At 56.6% G+C, this 27,947-nt stretch overlaps 1 protein-coding gene across 1 annotated transcript; it reads left to right on the top strand.

Moving 5' to 3' along the window:
- The first annotated feature begins 10,486 nt into the window (after positions 1-10,486).
- On the top strand, positions 10,487-25,873 carry GFUS (GDP-L-fucose synthase). The gene is made up of 11 exons (XM_067560094.1): positions 10,487-10,575; positions 13,086-13,248; positions 16,148-16,262; positions 17,533-17,661; positions 18,792-18,865; positions 19,282-19,415; positions 21,055-21,119; positions 22,008-22,074; positions 22,468-22,547; positions 23,284-23,383; positions 24,840-25,873. The coding sequence occupies exons 2-11, from the start codon at positions 13,097-13,099 to the stop codon at positions 24,893-24,895; spliced, it is 972 nt and encodes a 323-aa protein (XP_067416195.1). The 5' UTR covers positions 10,487-10,575; positions 13,086-13,096; the 3' UTR covers positions 24,896-25,873.
- Positions 25,874-27,947: the final 2,074 nt, after the last annotated feature.

Here is a 27,947-nt window from a genome sequence, read left to right as displayed (position 1 = left end):
CGGGACAGCCGAGGCAGGCAGCAGCTGGGCAGTTCAGTTCCCAGGAGATCTTATTTTGGATCTGCAACTGGCTGAGCAAAGGCAGCCGAGGTCTGCAGGGCTTTGGCCAGGCTGTAATGACTCCAGGGCTGGGTGCCACATCCCACGAGCCACGGCCGCCCACCCTGGCTGCATCACACACCGTGGCCGGGTGGGACTCATGGTGGCAGCGGGAATGGCACGCGGAGCCTCCTGCGGGAAAAGCACGGGCCCTTCTCGGATGAGCTAACATCTGGCGCTGGGCAGCTTGTGAACTTGCTTCCTCCCTGGGCTGCAACCGCTCCTGAGCCAGCGAGTCCGGCAGCCGGGAGCAGGGCTGACGTATCGGGGAGAAAAGGCTCGTGTCCACCTACATGTAAACCACCCCCACATGGGATGCCAGGCGGGCGTGAACCGGAGACCTTGGCACTGAAAGCATGGGCGCCCCGCCTACCAGCTGGTCGAAAGCAGTGACGCCATGAGCTAGTAACAGAGGCAGGCGTTTATCCTCTCTGTGGAGCAGCCATTGGAGAGGGACCCAGCGCATCTGGCCAGTGTGTGAGGCTACACAGACAAATCCGCCCTCGCCGGGCTCAGTGGGGCACCGTGGGTCTCCGGCGCCCGGGGGCCACACTTACCTTGGCTCCCCACCCCTGTCGATGGCAGTGTCCCGTGGGGGGAGGGTGTCTGTGGAGGTCCTTGTCCTGCTGTCCCCCACTGTGCATCGGCAGCGCTCCCTGGGGGGGTCTGCAGGCCTGTTTCCCGCTCTCCCCTGCTGTGGGGGTGGCAGGGGCTGCCCAGTGGCGGGGGCGGGGGGACGTGACAGGCTCTGGTCCCCGTGGCTCCCTCCTGGCACCCAGCGCAGGGGCGGAGGGGCCGGGAGTATGCCCTGGCTGCCTGCGACAGGGGCGGCTCTGAGGTGGAGGGCCTGGCTGGGTTCATCCCCTTTGTTATTCATGTGCCACACCCGCTTCTCCCCTCTCCCTGCCTCTCCTTCCTGGGCCAGCCAGCAGCCCACGGGGCAGCCAGTCAGTCTGCCTGAGCCCTGGGAAAGCTGCCAGAATGCCTGGGCAGATCTGCGCAACCAGAGCCAAGGCAGCGAACGGGAGGGAGCTGCCGTGACTCTGCGCCAGGGGCTGTCCAGGACTGCGCTCATTGCCCTAGGAGAACGGGGCCACCTGGGGGCATTGATGCAAGCCGGGCCATTCTCATTTCGGCAAGAGGAAGCTGACGGAGGGCACGAGCGGTGACGGAGGGCATGACAGGGCGGCCCTCTCTTTGGCAGGCCACGGCACGACAGGCATGCCTGCCTCAGTTTCCCTCTTTCCGAGTCCCGCAGACACGGCCCAAAGAGTCTTTCTGTGTGCAAACAGCCCTTGTGGGGTTAATTTATTACCAGATAAAGCCCCATGCACGTAACATCTCCCAACAACCCAACCCTGAATTCCCCCGGCACCATCCAGCCCTGGCGTCCCTCGCCATGCCCCAGCTCTCCAGTGCAGCCGTGGCGCCCCTCGTCAATGCCAGCCCTGCGGCTGTCTGGCACAGCCTCTCCTGTCCTTGACCCAGGACAGCCACCCCAGCCCTTCCAACTAGAGGGCAATCTCGCTCTTCCTCGCGGGCGCCTCCCACGGCCTCTCTGCTGGAAGTGTCCATCCCTCACTCCCCCAACAGCTTCCTCTGACACCAGCTCTCTGGCCCCGGGGATGTCTGCAGATAAGCCCCTCTGCTGTTCTCCTGCCTCCCCAGCCCTTGGCTCTGGCTTGAGGAAGTCAGCCAGCAAACCCCGCTTGCTCTCCTTGACTTCAGCCTTCCACCGGAAAACACCTTCTTCCTTCCACAATCCCCCAGTAGCTCTCGCCTGCCCTACCCCACTGAGCCCCTCGGCTTTGACTCCCTCTCACCAGGTCGCCCCCTGAGCCTTTATAGGCCCCAGGTGCTGCCCTGCCCTCTCACCTGGCTAAATGGGAGAATCTGCCCAGTCCAGGGGGGCTGGGTCTCCTGGGACAGAGGGCATTTTGGTGTTGCAACAACCTGTCTTGGAGCCCTTACACCATCCACTGTGATACTGGGCTCAATGCATGGGGTGCTGCTAATAACTGGGTTGATCCAGCACAGCACAGGCGCAGTCTCGGGGAGCTGCTGGACTAGGAGTTTTGAATTGTCCTTCCAGTATAGGAGTTTAACGGACTTGAGGTCCTGTGCGGGGGACCCTCTGCTTTGCTAGCTTTCTGGCGCGGCTCTTATAGCGCTTGTGAATGGGGGCCTTGGACCAGAAATAATGGCCCCTGACAATCTCCCGCTGAGAGCCGCCAGAACCGTGGTGTCAACCTCTGGCCAGCTAGCCACACCCTGAGACGAAGGCCTGCTGGTCCGTCCTGGAGCGGGATGAGCGCAGTTGCTGGTTCTGGAAGCTGTATGTAAACGTGGCTTTCCAAAACTGAATCGACATACACGAACTGGTAACTGATGCCCCGTCTGCAAGCAGGGAATGAGTAGATGGCAAGAAAATACAGCCTCCAGGAGCCGTGGGAAGGCACTGGAGGGTCAGCGGCACTCGCATTGCACCGGCTTGTGTCCCCGCTACAGAGCACGCGGGTTAGCTGCTGATGAGTCGGGCTCACCTGAGTTGCCCGACCACGGGTTGTGCCAGCCCCGGGAGCTCGAGGAGAGGGTTGTGTGTGTGGACGGGGGGTGAGTCAATGGGAATATCCAAGCTTTGCAGTGGAGACAAGCCCCGCGTGTTTTGGAGGTGAGGGGGCATGAGCCCAGCCATCACTAGAAATGCCCGGCTCTAAGTGGACATCAGACCCCCCACACACACCCCAGGAGAGGAGGTGCCCCCAGCCAAAGCGGCCGTGTTGTCTTTTACCTCTGTGAAAGCCACTGCAGAGCAGGGCAGGACGCTGCACTCAGAGCTGAACACTCAGCCACGGCTCAGAGCCGAGTCCCCACCCCTACCCTCCGCTGTCAGGACAATTCGAGTTTCCCCATCAGCCCTGGAACAGTTTCACCTAATTTAGCAGCCTTGTCACTGCCATTAACAGTACCGCAGAGTCTGTTGGGGGCTGACGTGTGGGGTGAGAAGTCGAGGAGCGACGCGCGCTGACATGACAATGTGCTGAGTCCGCAGCCTGGACAAACGGCTGATAACGCTGGCCCCCAGGCACGCGGGCTCTCTCTGTTTCCACTTCCAGAGCTGCCCACGTTCCCACTCAACCCCACGCCCAGCCGGTGCAGTCAGGGTGAGTTTTGCTTGTGCAAAATCAAATTCAGGGTCACGGGAACCTGGCTTTCCAATAATGCAGCTACCACAGCTCTTCCTGCCCGCCTCTCTGGGACCTGCCCCACTCACTGTTCAATAAACTCACCTTCATCCCCACTCCAGGGCTGCTCCCAGCTGCAGGCTTAGCAGAGTCGCTGTTTCACTGCCACAGCAAGAAGGATCCCTGCGGAGGAAACTGCCCCACCCTGCCCTTCTCCAGCACCTTTTAGCCAAAACCTCTCAAAGCACTTTCCACACATTAACGATGGGGGGGAGGGGAGGACACTAACTGCACGCTTGGGAGGCCACAGCGTGGATTATGATGCCCACCTGAGAACAGGGATCATTCTTCTAGCTGTTATTAACTTGGGCAGGATTTGAACCAGTAGCCTAGACTCTGCAGCCTAGCCCCAGCCATTCAGCACACCACTGCTCTCATGGGGTGACCCCCTGGGTCACAAAGTCGCTGCTACCTGGTGATTAACGTGGTAAAGGCACAGGGGGCTCACGGGAGTTTGCAGCGTTTGTGCAGGTGAGTGGGGACAGATCTCGACCACTAAAACTACACCCCGACTAGAATGTGACCACGCTAGTGACCACGGCTCAGCACCACCTGGTAAGAAAAGAAACCTTTTTTCCTAGTGAATACAAGGGCTGATGCCCCTTGAGACCTTTCACACGCTGCCCAGCAGGCTGGGGCTGGAAATCCTGTGACCAACGGCAGTTTGCAAGTCTGATCTGGGTATGCACCTGATCCATCCCCAGTCTCATGGGCTGGCCATATTGCAGGACAACCCACAGTCAGGCCCAGCTGCCACGCTCCTCCCAGAGAAATCACCCCAGCAACACAGTGCTGGATACGGAAAGGCCATAGTGTATGGTGGGGACCATTTTCCTGGCAGCTGGGATGTGTGTCTAGAGCCATTCTAATTGCCCAGGCAGGGAAGCGTCTGCGGGGGACACGTAGGATGGGGTTTGCCTCACCTGGGAAAGCACAAGGGTGACCCAGCGTCTAGCACCCGGGGCTCACCCGGGAGTTGACTCTTCCAGCGGTTTGTTTTACAATCACTAGAGCAGCCTTTCAGGACGGTCATGAGCATTTCCCACCCCGGCCCAAAAATCCACGTGCCTACCCTTTGCCAGGAGATGGAAATGACTAACCATCTCCTACGGGCCTGCCCCCAAAAGAAATAGACTTACCCTAGGCAAGTCGCATTTGGCAAGGCTGCCCTAGAGAAATTCCCAACCAAGGCGGGATGTTCTCCCTCTCCCAAGCCCGGTGCCCCCAACACCGAGAACAGTCCCCTTCGCCCCCCGAATACCATGTATCCAGGGACGATGCTTCCAGCTCTTTCCACCGCTAAGCCCTGCTCCGCTGAGAGCTGTTTATCTGATTCCCTGGCAAAACCCACAGCAGCATCTCCTGCAGTCCAGAATGGGAGAGTTGAACGCCCTGAACTCAAACCTCGCAAGCCCAGGAAAGGCGGGGTGAAGGCCCTGCACGTCTCCTTACAAGAAGGCTGGCCTCCCACTAAGAGACAAACCATAAACAGCGGAGAAGCTGGGAATGCAGAAGCCAGGAGACATTCCCCTCACCACCCAGCCGTCACTCTGCCCCGCTGGCCCCTGCGAGGAGGTGTCCCGCCTGCATCCCTGCACCGCACCCTTCCCTCAGCCTGCTCATCCAGCATGACCCAACCGGCAGCACGTACTCGCCGATGAACGGGGCTGCTCAGAGCCCAGCGAGGGTCCGGCTGCTGCATGCAGAGGGAGCACAGAGAAAATGGCCGGTTTTGTTCAGGACGGGGAAGGCGCGGAGACGTGCCCAGTTCCTCCTGGCATCTCTTTGGGGGAAGAGTGGGGGTTGGGAGGGTCCTGACAAGATGCCTCAGCCCCAGCTGGGGAGGAGTTTTGGTCTCCATGATCCCTTCAGTTCCTGGCCTTTCTGCTGAGACAAGAGGCGACCTCGTGAAAAGCAACCCCTCAGGGATCTCCCCACTCTGATCCGGCGCAACCACCCACACACCCATCTCACCTGATCCTTCCCATCGAACAATCCTTCCTGCCACCCAGCGACAAGTGCCCGAGCTTCACCAGTCACCCGCAGCATGTGAGCCAGGTGTGTCTTGCAAGCCATCCTGGAGTCCCCGAGTGACAAATGCACCTGATCTGACCTCAGACTTCCCCACGCCTCCTCGCGAGAAGTGCCCCCTAAGCCACCCGTCAGCCCAGATGCCACAACTCTCCACCCCCTGCCCGGGGACAACGTTAAGGAGGTTGTTTCAGATTTGTCTGTTATGGCTCTGGCCTCTTTGTGCAAGCAGCAGCTTCGCCCATCCGGAATGTGTGTGTGTGTGTGTTTGTGTTGTGTGTGTGTGTCCAAAGATGCTCAGCTGGTGTAACACTACCTGAAACAGCGCCTAGAGAAATTCCAGAACCTTCAGCCAAAGAGCAGCAGGCTCAGGCTGTAGTCTGCCTCTCTGCTGACATCTCTTGTCCCGCGCAAGGTGCTGCACGCATGAGAGATCAGGCTTGTTCCTTGAATACAGCCACTACAGCTTGTTTCCCGGGTGGGGGGGGGCGATGTTAGAGGATGAGCAAAAAGGCCTTCCTGGGATAACGGCACCAGGGTGCCTCTGGACAAAGCTGGCTTTGCCCGCTAATCAGAATATACAAGTCAGGACCTGTTTGCTTTCAGTAACACAGGTCCCCGCTCTAGGAGATAGAGAGACAGCGTCAACTTAAAAAAAAACAAAAAAACCACCCTTTGGTTTAAAAATCATTTACCTGCTATAGTTCCAAGCACCTCCCCTAAGACTGAAAGAGGCTAAAGAGAAAACGAGATTTCTCTCTGCGGTTTTGGGTGGATGACCGCGTATCGGCAGCCCTTCGTGCAGAGCCAGTGTCACTGATTCCCCAGGAGACACTGACAGTCACTTTTCCTCTGCGGTTTGTGTGTGTAAGCTGGCGGTTCCGTCCAGCTGGGGCGTCACGGCCCTTCCTCAGGCCCAGGCTCTGAGGAAGGCCACAGCACCTTGCTACAGCGGGAAAGTTAGCGGGCTGGCAAGGAGTCTGTACGCACCAACACTTGGTTTCCTCTGCAGCTCCGGGGTGGCTAGGGAAGGGGTCGCAGGCCCACCTGACTCCACTATGTCCCAGCCCAGGGCCCTACCCGTGGGAAAGGGCTCTGCCATGGGGTCAGCGGGTCTCCAGCCGCAACGCGCTGACACTGGTTCGAGAGCACGCTCAGCCAGACCCAAGTCAGCCGCCCCTGGGCTACTTCCTCCCACCCTGAACCCGGGAACCAGGGATCATCCTCAGCTTCCCCAGGATAGGTGACTAGCGGGAGTCCCACCAGTCCCTCACCATCAGCCGCCAGTAGGTCCAGGAACTCCTAGGGGCCGTCAGCAGATGGCAGCCCCTCCAGGTCACAGGGCCCCAGTGGGTCCTCCAGCACCCTGGGCTCAGGCAGCTCCGGGGGGTGCCAGGCGATGGGTAGTTCCTCTGGGTCATGGCTGGCCTCAGGGGGGTCCCTCCCAGTCACCAGTCTCTGGTAGCCCTTCCCAGTTGCTAGGGCCCAGTAGCCCTGGCAGGACCTTGGTACTCCAGCCAGTGGAGGGCTCGCACTGCCCTGCAGCGGGGTCTGGGTCGTGCTCAGGTCACAGCCCCAGGGAAGGCAGGTTCTTCTTCAGTAGCAGCTGCTAGGCCGGCCTTTTATACTTCCACTCCCCATCTTGGCTCCGCCCTTCTGCTTCCGGGGTCTGAACCCAGCAGTTCCTGAATCGGTCCAACTGGGGCGTCACGGCCTTTCCTCTGGCCCAGGCTGGGAGGAAGGCCACAGCGCCTTGCTATAATGTGTCTCTCCAACGCAAAAGGGGGAGAAATTAGCCACAGGAAAATTAAAAAAAATATATAATAATAATAATGCCTAGATCTGCTGTAGCACTTTTCATTGGTAGATAGCAAAATGCTTTACAAAGGAAGTCAACATTTTTATCCCTATTCTGGCAGTTATAAAACTAAAAAAGTTGGTAGAGGGGCTCAGGGGAAGATGCAGGACCTGAAATGACTGTAAATTCTTTTTTAAAAATTCCCTAGATTTCAAGTCGACAATGGCCCTCTAAAGAAACAACTGGTTTGACAGCTCATCCAGCACACAGCATTAATGAACACGTCTGATGCCATTCAGGGAAGGAGAGCAGCACCTCTTCCTGCGCACGGGCACACGCATCTGAGGTTCAACATAGGGGGCTGTGGGGCAGTGTTTCACACACGCACACACACACACACGTGGTACAACCTATTCCGTTCTGCAAGGGGCAATGTTTCACATACGTATTTCGTAATGTACCTGTGCAGACAGCTGCTGATCTCAGTTAGACAGGGGTAAATCTCAGATAAACCCACTGAAATTAATCGGACAGCTCCTTGAGATTTACATGGATATAACTCTGAGCAGAATCTGGATCATTGATTGCAGGAGGAGTTCTGTGCCCTCTGTGCTAGAGAGTAGAGACCAGGACACGAAATCTCTCTTAGCCTGTACCCCACTTCTTGTTCTTTTTCAGTTCACATTTCATTTTGTACAACCAACTGATACTCTGCAGGCCCCAGTGTGACTGGCCATGGCATGCAAGAGCGCAGTGAAATGAATGCAGTTGGATTACCGTAGCCAACTAGTCCAGCACGCTGCATTCACATCTGCTGTGGTGAGCAACATTGCCCAGGAAAGCCTCTAGGCTCTTGGCTGGAGCTAATTTGCTTCATTGGTTGAATTGCTGTTTCAGATGCTCTTTTCCTCAGTAGCAATTAGAATATAAACAACTGGTTCCCTCCCCACTGTACACTGGCTTTTTAGCTCCTAATTTTGCCAGGCAGAATGCTCCAAAGAAAACAGAAAAGAAAGCAGTTCTCGGCTGTGACCAGGGCTGGACGGCGAGGCAATAATTAGTCCTAAACAAATTCCATAGTTTGTGGCGGACCTGAAACACTGAACAGCCTGTGTGGTGAGAAGAGAAAACTGGAGCCTTTATGTTATAAAAAATGAAAGTGTCAGAAAAGGCGATAACAGGGTCTGCATAAGAAGAGAGGAAGGATGGTCATGGGGTTCAAACATAGGACTGGATATCAGCAGTTCTGGGTTCAACTTCTGATTCTGAATCAGTGTGTGACCATGGAACAGACATTAAGCCACTTTGTGCCTCAGTTTCCCCAGCTATTAACTGGGGTTAATGAAACTCCCCTGCCTCTTAGAGGGGCAGTCAGGCTTCTAATGGTGCTGTTCCTGCGCAAAAGACTTCAGAGGTGCTCAGCTGCCTCAGAGTCCAGCTGCATGGATCAGACTGCAGGGGTGCTTTGTGATCACTGGATGGAAAGAATTACGCAGCTGAAAAAGATTATCGTCAGTGCCTAGATACCAAGGTGATGAGATTTCAGAAATGCTGCTAACAGACTGTAGCAATGAGCACATCCTTGTGCTGATCTGCAGATGTCGTCAGTCTGTATATTATAATACAGATTTCTAAGGCCTCCGTCCTTACACTGTTTTGCCTGTGATATGCGTGTATATGTGCATTGAGTTCCTCAAGGAAAAGGGATGAATCTGCAAAGCCCTTCCCACAAAAGTTACTACCATTTACCGAGGCATGAGCTGCACTTGCAGGTTACATTGGCATAGGTTTATTGCTCAGGGCATAGCTATGGGACACACCTCTGAGCAACTAACTAGTGTAGACACAGCTATGTCAATGGAAAAAACACCCCCATCCATGCAGCTAACGTCGGTCAGGGTGGCGATGTGTCTGCACCAAGAGAAAAAACCCTTCTGTTGGCGTAGGCTGCATCTACACGGTGGGGTGATGCCGACGTAGCTATGCGGGGACAGTCTCTGTAGTGCAGACATACCCTGAAAAGGCCTCAGGCTAGGGCACCAATTCTGCAAGCAGGTTTGCTCAGCTTGGGCACGCCGGCTTGCAGGCTCACAGGCCTAGGTGGATCCAGGAAAGCAGAGAATCGTAGGATTGGAAGGGACCTCGCGAAGTCATCCAGTCCAGGCCCCTGCACTTATGGCAGGGCTAAGTATTATCTAGACCTCCCTGACAGGTGTTGGTCTAAGCTGCTCTTGAAAATCTCCGGTGACGGAGATTCCACAATCACCCTAGGCAATTTATTCCAGTGCTTAGCTACCCGGACAGTGAGGAAGCTTTTCCTAATGTCCAACCAAAACCGCCCTTGTTGTGATGTAAGCCCATTGCTTCTTGTCCTGTCCTCAGCGGTTATCATGTCCCCTCTCCGTCTTCTTTCTCTTCTCCAGACTGAACAAACCCCATGTTTTCAATCTTCCCTCAGAGGTCATGTTTTCTAGACCTGCCATCAGTTTTGTTGCTCTCCTTTGGACGTTCTCCAACTTGCCCACATCTTTCCTGAAACACGGCGCCCAGCACTGGACACAAGAGTCCAGCGGAGGCCGAATCGGTGCGGATTCATCATTCCTAAAGCAACCCCCAGGCTGAGTTTAAGGGATTTCCACGCCTGGCGTCCCATGGGGACCTGTCACCGAGATGGGCCAGGGCCACTGCCTTGCGACCCAGACCAGACCCTTCCCCAAGCCCGGGCCGTGTCTTCAGATCCGGCCTCAGGGTCGGGACCAGGAGAGCCGGGAGGTTTGGAGCCGGGTCAGAACTTTCCCCCGGGGGCAGGAGCGGGCCGGGGCGGGGTCGGGTCAGGGGGAAGAGGGTGGCTCCCAAAAGATAAGCCTGGCCAGTGCAAAACGCCGTCGGGACGGGGACGCCAGTCCGTGCCGACCGTAGGCGTCCGTGTGTCCATCCTGTCGGGCGCTGGGGCGACAAGGGCGGCGCGGCAGCGAAACACGATCCGTTATTCCTCACGACGGGCGTGTGTGTCCCCCCCGCCGCTGTCAGCGTCCCTGAGTCCGTCTGCATCCCCCTGTCTGACTGTCTCTCCTCTGTCCCTCCAGCTGTGTGTCTGTCCTGTCTGTCGGTCCCTCCCCGCCCTGTCCCTGTCCCTGACACCTCTTCCTCCAGCTGTCTGTCTGTCCGTCCCCGCTCTGTCCCTCCCTCTCTCTCTCTCTCTCCCCCCCGCCCCCCCGGCTGTCTGTCTGTCTGTCTGTCTGCCCGACGGGCGGGGCCCGGACTCCATTTCCCAGCGAGCCCAGCGGGCTGCGACTTGCCGGCAGGCGGAAGCGGGGCCGGGCCGGGCCGGGCTCCTGTCCGGGGGCGGGTGCGGGTCCGGGTCCGGGTCCGGGAGGGAGCGAGCGGCCGGGCTGCGCACAGGTGGGAGCCGGAGCGGCCCTGGGGCCGGGGGGGAGGAGGAAGAAGAGGGGGGCCTGCTGTGGGGGGATCGGGGGGCCCTGGTGTGGGGGGGTTCAGGGGGAAGGAGGAGTTGGGGGGCCGGGGGGGAATCGGGGGGGGGGGGAAGAGGAGAAGGAGGAGGGGCCCTGGTGTGGGGGGAAGGAGGAGTTGGGGGTCCTGGTGTAGGGGGATGGGGGGGAGGAGGAGAATAGAGGGGGGGCCTGGTGTGGGGGGTGGCGGGGAAGGAGGAGTTGGGGGCCCTTGAGGGCGGTGGCTGTGGGGGGGGGGGACTGCCATGTGGGAGCCGGGGTTGCCGGGATCCCGGTCCCCACCCGCCCCCGCCCGGTGCTGGTGACTCGGCCTGGTGTGGGGGGCCGGGGGCGATGCCGTCTCTGCAGAAGGTGGGGAGGTCACTCTGCCCTCGGGGGCCAGGTGTGGGCTGTGAAGCAGCCAGGGGACCCCAGGGCATCTGCGGGGCCGCTCCCTGTGGCTGCTGGCGCTCTGCCGGGGGGAGCATCGCCCTACCCGCGTGCAGAGGGAGCTACGTCCCGGCCGCTATTGATCCCAGAAAGGCACCAGCATGTAATGAGGACACGGGGCCTGATCCTGCTGGCCCGGGAGGATGGGGGTTTGGGGGTGGATTTCAGCGTCAGTAGGATCCGGGTCATGGCCTGGGAGCCAGGGAGTTACGGAGAGGCCTGTTATCAATCCTGCCATTGACCCATCTGCAAAACAGGGATCCTAGTACTGTCACCTGTCTGCTGAGAGGTAGCAGATGCGGGACCTTCCTAGCCAGCTTCCAGTGGAGGAGAAATCGGACACGGAGTCTGAGGGCAGGTCTACACTGAAAACACTGCATCATTGTAGCACTTCAGTGAAGACACGACTACGCCGACTGGGAGGCTTCTCCTGTCGGCGTAGTTAATCCACCCCCACGAGAGGCAGTAGCTTCATGAACGGGAGCTGCCCTCAGGGTGTCTCAGTGAAAAAAATCCATGCCCCTAAGCGATGTTGTTTTGCTGATGTAAGTTTGTAGTGTAGACCTGCCTCAGTACATGTCTAGTGTAACGTGTTTGTTTACATTCTGTGCACCAGTCCTGAAACAGAGGTGGGCACAACGGCACACAGTCAATCAGAAATCTCAGCCCAGACACCAGTGCCCTGTTCCCACGAAGCTACTCTGCCCTGAGAAAGGACTCTGATAGATTAAGGCAGAGAGTAAACTCTCTTGCTGTTTGCAATAGCTCTCCCAAATTGAGACACCCTCACGAAGCTAACCATGGTACAGCATTTCCTGTTCGGGATACTGCAGGGGCAGATATAAATCCAAGAAATCCTTCTGCTGTAAACTTTTTTGAGAATCTCTTTAAACATTTCTTTTCATACTGGGCTTTGACGGTACTCTGCCCAAACACAACCTAAATGTGAGGCCCTAGCGACACACTGGCAAGAACTTTCAGGGATGCCCTCAGCTTGACGAGTGGTTGGTATTTTAAAAAAATAATTAATTTAAGGAACACCGATCACCTGATTTTTTTTAACTACTTTTTTAAAATCAGTGCTGTTATAAAACACCCTTGAACTAGCCTGTACAAAATATTTTTTAGTTGCTTAAATAAATGACAAGGATTTCTCTGCTTCCCTGGTAATATTCCTAAGGGTCTTTTGGAAGGGTCTGGGATCAACGCCATCAGATATGCTTAGCCTTTTGTCCCCTGCACACACTGGCTTGCTGTCTCTTACAGTTCAGCTTTCCTGCTGCTGCAGGTAAGGTAAACAGCCTCTTGCAACAGCTGCTCAATGCACAAAGGAAACAAACTGGAAAAAAGTTTCCAGTTGCTTTAAGTGCGAGTGATCCTAGGGGTGACTTACCACCATAGTAGGTAGATGTTTTCAGGCTATGGCTTCTGAGTGGATGATGTCCCTTGAATTCCTATAGAACTATAGCCGAGACAAACGCTTTTATTAAAGGGGCCTTGAAAAATGATTAAAACCTTTGCTTCAGAATAGGGAAAATTCCTCCTGCATGTGCCCTTTGGCTGGGACGTAGCGCGTGCGAGGGGAGGTGGGAGTTCCTTATTTGGTCCTCGGCATCTCTGAATCAAATAGGTTGCTTGTTTCAGTTGTGTGGCGAGTCTGGTAATAACCGGAGACTCAACAGCTCTTCCACCGAGCAGCCACTGGATGGCAGTGGAGTGGCGGAGAGGGCACACGTTATCCAGCTCTCTTCCCGACTAGCTGTATTTCCCACTGCACTCTTGACCCACCTGTTCAGGACCCTAGTTTGCCCACCAAACCCAGGGGCGTGATGAAGGAAGTGGGAAGCCAGGTTTGTTAATCCTGCCAGGATCTCTGCCTGTTCAGCTCACCCGTGTCCCGTGCTTCTGCAGTTGCACCTGGCCAGGCAAGTTGGCGGCACGAATGTTAGCACCGATCTGGCGCGATGCTTCTGAGATGATTTGGGATTAATCACCTTCTCTCCCGCCCTGCAGATTTTGTAGCCATGACGGAGCCGGTAGGAAGGAAGCCAAAGCGCATCCTGGTGACCGGTGGCACAGGATTGGTGGGGAGAGCCATCGAGAAAGTGGTTGCTGAAGGAGAGCGCAGGCCAGATGAGGACTGGATCTTCGTGTGCTCCAAGGATGCTGACTTAACGTGAGTCCCTGCCGCCCTGGACTCTGCTCTGCTTGCTTGCTGTTGTGTGAAATGGTCTGATGCATTTTGGGGGGGGCGCACACTGGGAGAGCGCTCTCACCCTAACCTCCAGAGAGAGGAGTTCAAATCCTTGGCACACAAGTGAAAGTAGTGCGTGTGGAGCAGAGGGCTGTGTCTCATCCCCGCCCCTGCTATCAAACTCCCCTGCGGTTCTGGCATGACAGGCGAGCTCTTCTCCAGAGACCCCAGGATGAGTTAGCTGGTTTGGAGTGAGGCGCATTGGCAGAGCTGTGTGGGAAGCTGTAGCCTTGAAATAGCTGCACATTCGGGTGGAGGGGTGCTGGCAGAACGGCATGGCCAGATCCTGATTTAAGCTGATGCTGTTAGCCCCTTACTTACTTCCCTCTAAAGGTGCGTCTGCCCAGCAAAAGCCAGCCACGGGCCAGCCTACCCCCACTAGCAAGCTGAGTATGTACCGAGGGTCGATGCTGGGTTTACACTATGCACGCTGTGCAGTCTTCACTGCTGTGGGTACCCACTCTAGAGGGATTCCAGCTGGCCTATGGGCAGCTTCTGCTGTAGGGACATGCCCTAAATGTGGAGGGTAGGAAAATCCTGTCCACTTCCACTTTGAGCCGGTTCCTGGGGTAGTTGATGCAGTTGCAGAATGAGCCCGTCACAGCGGCCGTGCTTGTGTTAGCGCCAGCTTTGCTCCGGGACGCCGACTCCCCTCCCGGCTGCGGCGTCGTGAGATGAAAGCAAAGGGGATGCCTATTGAAATGTCCGACGTCAGGTTAAGTGGAGGTGGCAGGCCGGGCACAGCGTGTGGCTCAGAGGAGCGGCCGGCGGCTGGGGCGGTGGGCTGATCTGCAAGCGGCTGAGTTCCAAAAGAAGACAGGCAGAGGGCGGGGAATGAGAGCTTGTTTCATGGGCTCCCGGTGTCGTGGAAATGCAGTGTGCTGGAGACCCCGAGTGCACTCGGTGCCTGGGCAATGTTGATCCTCACATAGATTGAGGTCAAGGGTATGGTGCCTTTAAAAAAGGAAATGGTGGCCCCAAACTGAGCGAGTGGGGGCTCTGTAGGGCCATGCTGGGGTGCTGTAGGGCCAGCGAGGGTGCTCCCTCAGGAGACCAGTCCTTTGGGTATATCCGTGAGATCTCTGCTGTTGAATCCTCCGTCTGCTGGCTTCCTTTCCACATGCTGTTTAATTCCTGCCTCTGCCACCAGGTCCCCGGTGCAGCCTGTTATGTCTCCAGCTAAGGAGCCTGGCCAATCCCAGCCAAGGAAAGTTCAGCCCTGTCCTCTTTCGCAATTCAGTCCTTCTTGTCACTGTGCCCAATCACATTCCCCCACGCGTGCAGCTCACCTGAGCCCCGCCCCCTTTCCAGGTGAGCCTCAGACAGTCCCAGCCATTGGAAAGGTCCCATCCAGTCCATCCCACAGGCAGGATTGTTCCCTGCGATGGGTTCTCCAGGGCTTTTGTCCAGGCTAGTTTTAGTGATGGCAGCACACAACTGTCCAACTCATTGTCCTTGTGCTGGGTGCGGTCTGGATGGCTCTCCACCTCTTCTCTAACAGGAGTGGCATTTAATCAGCAGCAAGATCAGTTACTGCTTCCTGAGAACAAGACCGGGAGCCAGGAACTCTCCAGTTCTAAGCAGCTCTGACACTGACTCCATCTTTGGCCTTGGACAAGCCACCATCCCCTTTCTGAGCCTTGGTTTCTCTGACTGCTTAGGGGTGCTGTGGGGGGCCGTTAGTGACCTGTGTAAATCGCTTTGGGGATACAACGTGCCGTATAACTGACACGCGATAGTGTTAGCTATAGACGTGGCGAGATCAAAGCTCACCTCTGCCGTGATAGGTACAAAACACTCGACAGCGTCTTGGCAGCTGCTGTGCTGCGTCTCCTGCTTACCCCGTTGTTCAGAACTGGCTCAACAGAGGGGACACTGCAAGGTGCCGTCGATCGTATCCACCTTTCGTCTGTGTCCCCTTTGGGCCAGGGAGAGTCTCTTTGTGATGTTCATGCAGCCCCCAGCAGTCGATGCAGGATTGTTCCCTCCAGCATGTTTTCTTGCCTTCTTCTTTACCTCCTCCCGTTGGGAGACTCTTCCGCGGTCGACTCCTTTTCAGGAAGCGTTTCCTGATGTCTGTCCCTAACCTTTCCCTGCCGTCTGGTTACTCCTAGTTCTCTTCTTTTGGGCTCTCCTAAATAATTCCCCTCCCTCCTCTGTGTTTCCACCTCCCAGATATTTTTACATTTATTACTGTTCGTTCTGACAAACAACTTCCAGGCTTTCCCCAGTCGTGGGAGCAAATATACCCACCGCGTTGCAGCCTGTCAGCAGACTAACACTAAGGAATGTGTCGGGGCCCTGTTACTACCAGCGTTATTCCTTGAGTGTTACCTGACTGGGAATTAAAGGGGACACGGGCCAGCTATTGCCCTCAGCTTCATTCCCCAGGGTGCTCTTACCCCTGCTGTACAGTCAGTCAGTTAGTTAATTGCTGGATCAAGGGCCTGGCACCAGGCTCCCTTCAGTGTCTCTTCCCCCCACCATAGATGTGAAATTCTGCTCCCATTTCCTCGCAGCCAGCCCTCAGGATGGAGTCCGACCGGCATGTGGACGGCCCAGTGGTGACGATGCTCATCTGGGACTCGAGAGATCTGGGTTTGTGGCAGAGCATGGAATTGGACTCCCTGAGTGACCTTGGGGAAGTCACTCTGCCTCAGTTTCCCATCTGCAATATGGGGATAATAGCCTCCCAGCCTCAGGGGTTGTGAGGATTAACACGTCAAGGCCTGTGAGGTGCTCAGACACTGTGATAACAGGGGCCAGATAGGTACCTCGAGTGTGTCCCTGAAGGCTGTTTGTTGTTTCCTCTCCCCTGTAGGAACGCTGAAGAGACCAGAGCGCTGTATGAGAGACACAAACCCACCCACGTGATCCACTTGGCAGCCTTGGTGGGAGGTCTCTTCAAAAACATCAAATACAACCTGGATTTCTGGGTAAGGGGCACGGGTAGCGATTGCAAATGTGTAAGGTTGGTCCCGTGAGCCGTCCCTCTCACCGCCCCGTGCTGTGTGGTCCCCTCTGCCCTTCCTCCGAGGGCTTGGAAGTGCTTTGCAGACACTCATGAATTAACCTTCGTCACCTCCCTTCCTCCAGGATGTAAATTAGCGTTAGCTCCATTGTAATTGTAGGGAAACCGAGGCCCCAGGAAATACCTTCCCTGGGTCACCTGTGGCGTGTGTGGCAGGGCCAGGGATAGAGCCCAGGCCACTCAAGTTTTTTAAATGGGTGGATAAAGCCATTAACCCTTTGGGTGCTGTGCCTGCTGGCACTGCAGGTGCAACTCTGCTTGTTGGCTTACTAAGGGGTGTAGGCACAACGTGAGCACAGGTGAATGCTGCTGTATTGGGAGCCACTTTGTGGGGCTAATGAGCTGTCCCCAGCACGGCCCTGCATCACGAGATTGGCCCCAGGGCCTTGTCTGGGATTCTCCTCTCCCCAGGCTCTGGTGACACTCAGATGTGAAGGGGTGCAGCTTATGAGCGACTGGCATCAGATCCCCTGCCACTCCTCTCTGAATTGCACACGCTTGGCCACAGTTCTTGGGGCCAGCCCATGTGGTTCAGTGGCCTTACCCGTAATACAGAAGGGCAGGCCATGGTGACTACAAGTCCCAGCATGCAATGCTCCTCCTTGAGCGGAGCAGTCGCTTGGTTCCAGGTGGAACGTTGCATTCTGGGACATGTAGTCTTCACAGGCTGAATCGTATTAAAGAGGCGGGTGGCTGGACTCAGCCCCAACTGTATTAAAGGGCTGTGCAAGTCTCAATGGAGAAGGGGGTCTGAAAGCCCCATAGCACCCACACGAGCGTGTGAACTCCCTGAGTGGAGGCGGTGACAGCCCTCCGGCAGGAGCTGTGGATCGGAGAGCGGGGCCCTCGCTGTGAGGTCCGTGTCCAGAACTACCTCTGCTGGTTGGACGCTGCCGTGAGCGTGCACGGTAAAGTCCAGAGCGGAGCGTCAGAGCTGAGCTCACCTCTGACTCCGTAGACAAGCTTGTGGTCTCCCCCCAGGACTTCGGTCCTCAGCCGTTCAACGCTGGTACCAGCAGCCTGAGAGCCCCGTGGCTACCTGTCCCCCGTCCTGCACCTGCAGTGATCAGAATCAGGGCAGGTTCTCGACGTGCTGGAAGCTCCAGGCGGGTCGTGCGGTAACTGATCCGAATATCACGTGACTGCTAACTCCCCTGTGGACATCTTTTTCCCAGAGAAGAAACGTGCACATCAACGACAACGTCCTCCACTCCGCGTACGAATTCGGCGTGCAGAAAGTTGTCTCCTGCCTTTCCACCTGCATCTTCCCAGACAAGACCACCTATCCCATCGACGAGACCATGGTAAGGGATGGCCTTCGGGCTGGGAACACGGCACCCTGCCTTACAACCCCCGTCGCTCACTTGGCTTCCCCTTTGCTCTGCCCAGAGCTGTGTTCTCAGCACAGGAACCTTGGTTAAGCTACCGTGCGCCTTGCGGGGGGAGGGGAAATCATTGGGGGCTTCCTCGGTGTAGCAAGTGATCCCAGTTTTGCTGATCACCTTTGCCTGGCTCTTTTTCCCCCTCCTGCTTTGCTAACTCGGCGGGTGGGTGGGTGATGGCGAGAGCAAAGCCAACGTCTCTGCGGCTAGGATGCCAGCAGCTCTCTGATACAGGCCGTGCGGTAACCAGTCAGGATGGTCCAGTAGCTGTGTCGTAGTTCTCTGCACCGCTGGGTGAGGAATCAGGGGACCTGCAGGGGACATAGAGGAATCCTCCCATGTCTGCCTGCCCATGGCTTGCCTGTGATGTGAGCTGAGCCCGGGGCTGGCAGGTGGTGACAGCTCTTCCTTCAGCAGATCGAGGAGCTGCTCTCCCCCGCCAACCTCGGGGCATGTCTACACTGCACGGCTAGTCTGGGCACTTACCTGGGGTCTAGCCTTAAAACCAGCCCCCTCCTCTCCACTGTCCACAAACACAAGCCTCGAACCTCGGTTTGGGGGTGCTTTAAGCCTGGGCTAGCTGACCCAGCTGGGGGTAGAGTATCGGTTAGAGCCCAGGATCTGCTTTAACTTGGACTGGAACCCACCTGCACTGCAGCAAGGATGCAGGCTGTATCCCTTGGGTGCCGATAGTCCTCCAATGCCTTCCCACAATCCCTTCCCGAAGGACAGACACGTTTTCTTGCAATGACCTGGTTGATGGGGAGAGAATCCTACAGCGTCTCGGCACAAAGAACCATGGGAGACACACACAGGTGAGTGCAGAGACAGTCAGCACAGGGTGACGCAGGCAGAGCTCTGCCCTGGGACACACACTCAGGCTAGGCTAATCTGGGTGTCGATCACCCAGTTTAACTGTGCAGTGTAGACATAGCTTCAGTTTATTCTCCCTACACCTCCTTCCCCTTGGGGCCAGGCAGCCCAGGTTGAAACCCCGTTTCCATCAGGCTGAAGTTACTTTTCCAACCGTGCCGTCTACCGTGTTTCCCCAGATTCACAACGGGCCCCCGCACAGCTCCAACTTCGGGTACTCGTACGCCAAGAGAATGATCGATGTTCAGAACAGGTAGGGTCCATCTCCTCCCTGGCCCCAAGCTGTCTGGCTCTGGGGAGGAACCTACCTGGTCCGCACATCTCTCTAAAGACCTTGTGATCCCCGCAGGAAGGACTGTGTAAATGTTCAGTATTATCCCTGTCACTCCTGAGTTGGCCACTGTTCGTTGACCACCCAAGGGGCACTGTTGGATCATTCCTTCCTCCTGTGTGCGCTGATCTCCGCTGGCGCAAGGAGCGGGAGGCTGGGGGTGGATGGAACTGCCAGGTCCCCCTGTGGGACATTGCACTAAGCCCTGCTGGAGGAACAGGGCTAGATCCTGGTACACGGCAGGGGGGCAGTGACTCGTGCTGCAGCCCTCAGCTGCACGGAACATCCCACAGGGCGAGTGACTCACCTACCCCGGCGCTCTCTCCGCCTTCTCCCAGGGGGTATTTTGAGCAGCACGGCTGCCGATTCACCGCTGTGATCCCCACCAATGTCTTCGGACCTTACGATAACTACAACATCGAGGACGGGCATGTCCTTCCAGGACTGATCCACAAGGTGTACCTGGCAAAGCGTAAGTGGGGAGCCTTCACTCATGTCTTGGCTGGATAGTCCACCCAACAGAGGTTTCGTTGCTAGGACAGTCTGAGCAGCAAAGACTCTTCCTATTGCGGGGAGGAAGTCGTGTGACTTCTTTGCTCCCAATGAAACTGGGACGTTCTTCACGTCCCATCCCTGATCTGAAAGTGTTGCTGTGTGCTGTTACTCAAGTGCCATGTTCCACCCCAGAGCTTGCTGCATTTCTGCCATGGGTGAATTGATGCTCACATCTCCCTTACCTTCCTCAAACGTGGGTTAACTGGCTAATGAATGTTAGCGACATGCTTTAAGATGCATAGCTGAAAGGGGCTACTGTAAATTATTTGGTTTGCACAATCCTTTCCTCTTTCTGATCTTCGCCTGGTGTGCCATTGGGGTTGCTGAAGTGCTGGTGTTTCACATCTGCAGATACGTTGATTAGGTACCATTCAGTGCTGGGATCAGAGGATGGTCGGAGTTTGGTTCATCCAGAACGTTTTTACATCTCTCAACGTACAGGATTGTCGTGGGGCCCTTGTTTGACCTACACCAAATGCATTTACTACTGAATTTACGTGTGCAAAGCAGTAATACCCAGGGAGTCTCTGGCACTCATTTAGGAAGAGATTGCCCCGTGAGACGGTCAGGGCTAGATGGAGCACGGAGCTGATTGTGATGTCACAAGTGCTAATGAAAGCATCAGGCATTTAATAAGCATACGTTGCCCTTGGCTGCAATTATACCTGGGGACGCTGGGACCTTTCTACGGAGCTCCACAAACCCACACATATCACTGCTGAAATGCAGGCACCTCTGCGGTGGAGGACAGCAGCCAGCTGGAGAACAGCACCACACAACTGCACATGGGAGATGGAGGGGAGTTTTAGCTAGGACGCTAGGGTAGATCCCTCCCTTATTGTGGCACGGTTTAGACACACACAGAGAGGAGCTCAGGTCATGTCTAAAACACACACACACGAGAGAGCGAACTGCATGGAACTGATCCTCAGGTATAGGATGGGCTTGGGTCAGGAGGAGGAAATGGGGTTTTAACCCTTGGGCATCCAGAATGGTCTGCGTCCAGGCTGCCCTGTCTGTAGAGTCCACTGGGACCCTGTGGGTTTTTCCACTGTACAACTAAACCTCCCTGCCTGTAACAAGCCATGGCTGGCTACGGGAGGCCTAGCTGCAGGGCTGCTAACAGAGTTTTCTGCTGTCGTTGTTGGATGGGAGGTTCTCGAGAGCCGTGCTGGCTGGATTTCTCCCTTGGCTCTAGGCTGGGCACTGCTCCTCCCGGCAGGAGTGAAACTAGCAAGTGATTTCTGTGCAGAGGTGGGGAAAGGGGCCACGCTCAAATCTCAGCCAGTGAGGAAATAGAGACGGGCCATTCCAGCTTCACGGCCCCTTGCGTCACGCTGGAGCATGGCCTGCTAGGCCTTGTTGTCCCTGGGAGCTGCACCTCGGCCGTAGAGAGGAAGGCTGTGGTTTAAAGCTACCCCGGGCTGGTTCTTGCTCTGTTGCATGAGGGTGTTTGGATGTGGGATAGAGGGATGCATCGGGGACCTGCGGTACATCAGGGATCGATGTCGCGGGTGGAACATCCACTAATGATCATTCTCGTGATTGTCCCCCAGAAAACGGCACGGCTCTCACTGTCTGGGGGACGGGAAAGCCCAGGAGACAGTTCATCTACTCTCTGGTAGGCACGGCCTTTCCGGAGCCCGGCGCGCTCGCACCTGGCCCTGGGTTCCCTGAGGCCCAGAGCAGATTTCAGACATCCTGACCCCATGGGTGGGAGAGCGGGCGGCTTGTCCCTGGGGGGCTGGCACCGATGAGCAGGCGTGGCAATGAGCGCGCTGGCCTCTGCAGGGCTGGGTCGCTCAGTTCCACCTGTGGGAAAGGGAGCAGCCCCGTGGGAGGATGTAGGTGTGTTCTGATGGGGGCGTTGCTGGCGGGGCGGGGACGGGGTGTTTGTCACTGAAGGCAGGCAGCCTTTTGCAGCCACATGCTGGCCTGTGACTAGGCTCTCCCTAGAGACCCCTGGGCTGGGCAGGTTGTTAGCCTCCGGCACTGGGGGCAGCCTGTTACCTTTATATAAGCCACGGACGGCGTGTCCAGCGGCTAAGACGAGCGCAGCACGAGGGCCTCTGACAAGTCACGAGTGCGAGGTCCCAGATTCCAGGTCCAGCCCTCGGCACTAGCTGAGGAGAGGGGCTGCGATCGGCAGCGTGTGGGAGTCTCCTCCCCAGAGCCGGGCCTGGAAGGAGGCTGTCCTTCGAGAGCTGCCCTGGCCTCTCACGCCCGTGGGACAGACGGCTGTTCTTCCCACCGAGCCGGGGCGGGGAGGGCGGCTCTCTTTAAAAGCCGTTTGCAGCCAGGCCCGCAGGGAGAGCTGATCAGCAATAGCTGGCTGGTCCTGCTCGCACTGAATTGGAGGCGGTGGAGGCAGCAGCCCAGCTGTAGCCGGCAGCCCACGGACAACATCCCCAGCCTTCAACTCAGAGGATGTTGTGTGTGTGCCCCGAGCTGGGCTGGAGGAGGAAAGGGATGAGGCCGGGCGACTGGGATCTGTTCCTTGTGCCCACAGGACCTGGCGCGGCTCTTCCTCTGGGTCCTAAGGGAGTACGACGAGGTGGAACCCATCATCCTCTCCGGTAAGGTGTCCCCACCTTCCCCCTCACGCCACACCCAGCCCATCTCTGCCTCTGACGGTGTCACTGCTCTGCTGCTTTTGGCAGATGCCCTCAGCTCTTATTACAGTCCTGGGAGGGAAAGTCCCGTCTCCCCACTCGCCGTGGCCACCCGTTCCTTCCCACCTCCTCGCTGCCATCGGCTTCTGTAGCAGGGCCAGCGCGGGATGCGCCCCCCCCTCTGCGTCCCCCACAGGCGGATCTAGAATCCGCCAGGGTGGCGTGAGTGGCGGCTGCGGGCTCTGATCCCCCACCCTCACTGCAAGTGACGGGGAGGGTGGGGCGGGCAGTGAGGGTGCTTTCCTGAGCGCTGTGGCTGGCGCCAGGGGCCTGGTCTCACCCGTGCTCTCTGTTTAGTTGGAGAAGAGGACGAGGTCTCTATAAGGGAAGCTGCGGAGAGCGTCGTGGGAGCCATGGACTTCAAGGGAGACCTCGTCGTATCTTTTTACACAGCCGATTCCAAAGGGCGGCTCCCACGCCCTGACTCGCTGAGCTGTGCCTGATGCCCGGGGCCCGTGCCTGGCACCCACTCCCAACATTTGCATGCCCCTGGGGAGGGGGAGAACCGTGGCATCCAAACATCGAGGGATCAGGTCCCAGTGCAAGACGATTCCCTATCACACGTTCTCCAGTGCTTGGTCTGGTCTAGGCTCAAACAGCGGGCTCCCGCTGCAGCCTGTAGGTCGTTCCCTGACTGGCGAGCTCGTTTCATAGATGTTAGGTCCATGCTTGGGAGATTGAGGGTTCTGCCATCTGGGGTCTCCTCGGAGACAGCATCTTCCATTCACGCTGCGGCTGAGATGGTGAGCGCTGCTGCTGCACGCACTGGGCATTCCAGGTGGTGCTGTGACCCCATTTCTTGTTAGCCTCTTCCCTGCACACAACAGGAGCGAGGGATCTCCCTCCTGTGGGATCATTCGCCGCTCACCCCTGCAGCTGGTGGCACAGAACTAACCAACAGCAAGACCTTCTGGCTAAGGCCGAGGGTCTGCTGGCGGGCCCAAGACAGCTGCAAACCTTATAGAAAGGGACCCGTAAAGCAGACCTTTGCTACCAAGGTCCCAGCTCTCATCCCCTGTCTGGCTGCTGCCAGTACGGGTTGCCCCGGCTCCAGGTTAGGTTCGAACTCAGCAGAATTCCCGTTTGTTTTCCCTTAACCCCCGCGCTGTCCAGTTCGACACAACGAAATCCGACGGGCAGTTCAAGAAAACAGCCAGCAACAGCAAGCTGAAGCGGTACCTGCCGGATTTCAAGTTCACGCCGTTCAAACAAGGTGAGACTCAAAGGTCTCGCTGCTCAGGAGGTATTTTAGTTCTCCTGCCCCTCGGTGGATTCATCCATGGCATTGCCCGGGGCCTGCATTGGCTGTGTGTGTCTGATCTCACAGCTGCCTGCCCAAGGAGTTGGCTCTGATTCATTGGGAAGGCTTTCCCCCTCCAGCGGGTGCTGGGAACTCAGTCCCAGAGCCTCAGGCATTGTCTGGGTGCATGCACTGAGAAATCTAATGTAGCAAGCGTCTGATGTGTCAGCAAGTTTGCAGATGACACTAAGCTAGGGGGAGTGGTAGATACACTGGAGGGCAGGGGTAGGATACAGGGTGACCTGAACAAATTGGAGGATTCGACCAAAAGAAATCTGATGAGGTTTAACAAGGACGTGTGCAGAGTTCTGCATTTAGGACAAAAGAATCCCATGCACTGCTACAGACTGGGGACCGATGGGCTAGGCAGCAGTTCTGCAGAAAAGGACCTAGAGGTTACAGTGGACAAGACGCTGGATATGAGTCAGCAGTGTGCCCTGGTTGCCAAGAAGGCTAACAGCATATTGGGCTGCATTAGTAGGAGCATTGCCAGCAGATTGCGGGAAGTGATTATTCCCCTCTATTCGGCATTGGTGAGGCCACATTTAGAGTATTGTGTCCAGTTTTGGGCCCCTACTACAGGAAGGATGTGGACAAGTTGGAGAGAGTCCAGCGGAGGGCAACAAAAATGATTATGGGGCTGGATCACAAGACTTATGAGGAGAGGCTGAGGGAACTGGGCTTGTTTAGTCTGCAGAAGAGAAGAATGAGGGGGGATTTGATAGCAGCCTTCAACTACCTGAAAGGGGGTTCCAGGGAGGATGGGGCTAGGCTGTTCTCAGTGGTGGCAGATGACAGAACAAGGAGCAATGGTCTCAAGTTGCAGTGGGGAAGGTCTGGTTGGATATTAGGAAAACCTTTGTCCCTAGGAGGGTGGTGAAGCACTGGAATGGGTTACCTAGGGAGGTGGTGGAATCTCCATCCTTAGAGGTTTTTAAGCTGCGTCTTGACAAAGCCCTGGCTGGGATGGTTTAGCTGAGGTTGGTCCTGCTCTGAGCAGGGGGTTGGACTAGATACCTCCTGAGCTCCCTTCTAACCCTCCTCTTCTATGATTCCAAAGAGACTCTGTGGGGAACCCATGTGAGCTGAGGCAGCAGATCGGGTAGCCGGGACAGGACAGAGCAGTGGCTGAAGCATGGGGCTGGGGACTAGGATTTGTGGGTTCTGTTCCCAGCTCTGTGACAGTGTGAGACTTCAGCTGGGTCCCTTCATCTCCCTGCATCCATTTCCTCCTCCTCTAGCATGGGGATAATGATTCTTCTCCTCTTCATAGCACCAGTGACCCAGCCTAACTGGAGGTATGAGCCTCCTCTGGTTGCGGTGCTCCAGGCTCTGTGGGGATCTAACTGCCTTTCTCACTCCCCTCCAGCTGTGAAGGAAACTTGCGACTGGTTCAACGCGAACTACGACGTGGCCAGGAAGTGACCGGCGCACCAAAGCCATTGCGAATGGCGGCCAGCGCGGCCCAGGCCGTTTCTCTTAGACTCAGGGTTTTCCTTTGCTGGAGCAGAGAAGGGGGATGAGTGAGGGCGTTTGGGTCTGTGAAATGGGGGTGGAGACAGATACAGCTTTTCCAAAGTAGAGTTTGACAGTGGGGTGGGGGAATGGAACGGGGGGTGTGGGACCAGGGAGAGATCCAGCCAAATCACAGCTAAGCTCAGCCAACGTGCGTGAGAACTGTGTAGCACCCCTGCGTGAGGGGTGGAGGTGCACAGTCTTTCTCAGGGGAAGTGGAGCATGTGTCCAGTTGACACAGGATTCACGCTACTAGTCACCTCAGCCTGCCAGGAGAGTAGCACTTCCCCTGGTGCTTCCAGCCTTCCCGCCTGCCGTTCTAACTGTCCCAGGAACTACAGCGCCTTAGGGCCAGATCTAGCTTAGGTCAAAAGCAGTGTAGCAAGGGAAGTCTTGCCCGTGTAGCGAGTTACCTAGTTAGGACCCGTTTGGTTTCCCCCCAAGGGGCTGTCCTGGGAGAGGGCGGAGGATTGTACCTGCAGATGGAGGGACCGGGCAGCTCCACATTGCCTCCGCCTCGTCTACTGAATATTGACAGCGCTCCACCTCCATCAAAGCTCATCACGCTCCTCCCTGGAGCCTTGTACCCTGCAGATGTCACCTCATGTTAAACTGTAACTGGCCAAGTGTAAATCCGTCTGTAATCAGGTTCAGAATAAATCAAAGCTGATTTTTTTTTCTTCTGCTCTCCTAAAAACAAGGTGCAGAGCATTAATCTTGAACCAGCACCGTGGCAGCCCAGCTCTATGTCCCATTCCCTGGGCCCTCCCTCTCCTACTGCCAGCAGCTAACGCTGTTTAGAGGGGTTGGCTGTTAGCCAACATCAGAAAGCTTGTCTGCTCTTCTTGGGGTTAGAATCAGAGCGGGGCTGGAGCCGCTCCGCCTTTCCTGGGACCAGCACTGAATAAAATACATGGTGGGTAGAAGAGTCTTGCCCCAGAAAGCTCCTGCAGTGTTCAGTTTTGGGGAGAGAATTTTTGCTAGCCACAGCAGCTGCTCATGCATGCCCTTCTAACCCCTGTCAGCACAGCTGTTTGGGAGAAGTCAGATGGCAAGGGGCTGCAGGCTTTCCCCTCCCCAGCGTGGAGCTTGTGGTGCTTTGTCTTATTTTAAATCAGGTGCTGAAGCTTCCACTACTCTTCAGCAGAGGAATGAGGGAAAGATCTGGTGCTGCTGCTGCTTTATTTAGTCTTATTGCTAAATATCTTCTGGGAAGGTGCGCCCCCCCACCTAGCAGCTGAGACAACGTGCAGCCCAGGAGACGGCAGCAGGGTGCTTTCCTCGGAGATGCCACCACACTCAACCTGCACATTTGTACCAGAGCAAGTGCTGGGGCTGGAGCACAAGACGTAGGAGGAGAGGCTGAGGGAACTAGGCTTGTTTAGCCTGCAAAAGAGAAGAATGAGGGGGGATTTGATAGCAGCCTTTAACTACCTGAAAGGGGGTTCCAGGGAGGATGGAGCTAGGCTGTTCTCAGTGGTGGCAGATGACAGAACAAGGCGCAACGGTCTCAAGTTGCGGGGGGGTCTAGATATTAGGAAAAAGTTTGTCCCTAGGAGGGTGGTGAAGCACTGGAATAGGTTACCTAGGGAGGTGGTGGAATCTCCACCCTTAGAGATTTTTAACCTGCGGCTTGACAAAGCCCTGGTTGGGATGATATAGCTGAGGTTAGTCCTGCTTTGAGCAGGGGGTTGGACTAGATACCTCCTGAGGTCCCTTCCAGCTCTGATCTTCTAGGATTCTAAGTCCTGGCTTATGTTGCACCCCTGTTCCACTCTCCTCTGCCCACTGGTTTTCGAGGAAGCATTTCCTCTTCAGTCTCCAAGCCTGTATTTCCCCCTGGCCTGTTTCAGGAAAGGAACAGACGCAGGTGTTTAGCTCAGACTGTGAAGCCTTCACTCTCTAGCCCGTGTTCTGTCTACACCGTGATTCGTGGCCTGTGTTCCAAGATCTAGTCACAGGCCGGGTTTGGGGCGGGGGGGGAGTTGAGCCTATGCAGCTCTGAGGACAGTAAGTGTTGCCTTGGGGGCAGGCAGGCAATAAAACAAGGCCCCGTTACGTTTAGCCTTAGAAACACACAGAGCCATTGGGGCTTTGAGCCGCCTCTCGGCTCAGCAACACCTCCCTCAGCACAGGATGTGCCAAGGGGCAGGCTCAGCGGCTGGGGCTGGCCACCCTCCCCTGTGCAATGACCAGCAGCTGCTGGTGGTTTGCACTTCACCCTTCCCGGGTGCCAACAGCACACAGTGGAAGCAGGCACTGCTTCCCAGCCCCCACTTTTAGTCCAGCCTCTTCCAGGAAGTCAGGGCGGGTCAGTTCTGTGGCTGCCCGGCTGCAGACCTTTCCTTGTCCCCTCTGGAAGCCCTGCCTCCGGTTGCCTGGACCACAGCTATGGGCGGATGGGCGGTGGCAGCTCCAGGCTGGCAGAGAGAGGCTAGGGCATACCTGATGTGCTGGCTCTGGCAGCGAGGGAAGAAGAGCAGCCAGACGGTAGGTAAAGATCTGTCTCCAGCTCTGGCAGGAGTTCTGGAATCGGCGCCATCGCTGGGGCGGGGGAAGGGGCTTCCAGCAGTGGTTTCTAAGTGCATTTAGCAACCACCCTGGTGGCCCAACCGACGGCTTCTAAGCGGTACAGAACGTGTGCAAACCCAGCCTGCACCTAGGGGTGAGCAGGACGCCCAGTGCCTCCCTGCAGCTGAAGCGCGGCGGTGCTCCAGGGCCGGGCACACAGGAATTCCTGGGCCGGTAGGACTATGGCGGGAGCCCTCTGCCCTCCCTGGAGCGACCCTGGTGCGAAGCTGCAGTGTTTGGCCCTTAATTGTTGCCTTTGCATCCCCAGCAGAGGCTGGTTTTCATTGCACATTAGCAATGAATCCCACGGGGTGGCAGCGCACGTGCAGCACGGCAGCCAGCGGGGGAAGGGCTCGGAAAGCAGCCAGCAGGGTCCCCCGGGAGATCGACC

The sequence above is a fragment of the Emydura macquarii genome, unplaced genomic scaffold, assembly GCF_026122565.2.
Source record: "Emydura macquarii macquarii isolate MOO-44397 ecotype Brisbane River unplaced genomic scaffold, CSIRO-AGI_Emac_v2 contig_2246, whole genome shotgun sequence".
NCBI lineage: Eukaryota > Metazoa > Chordata > Testudines > Chelidae > Emydura > Emydura macquarii.
This window is presented reverse-complemented; position numbering and strand designations above follow the sequence as displayed.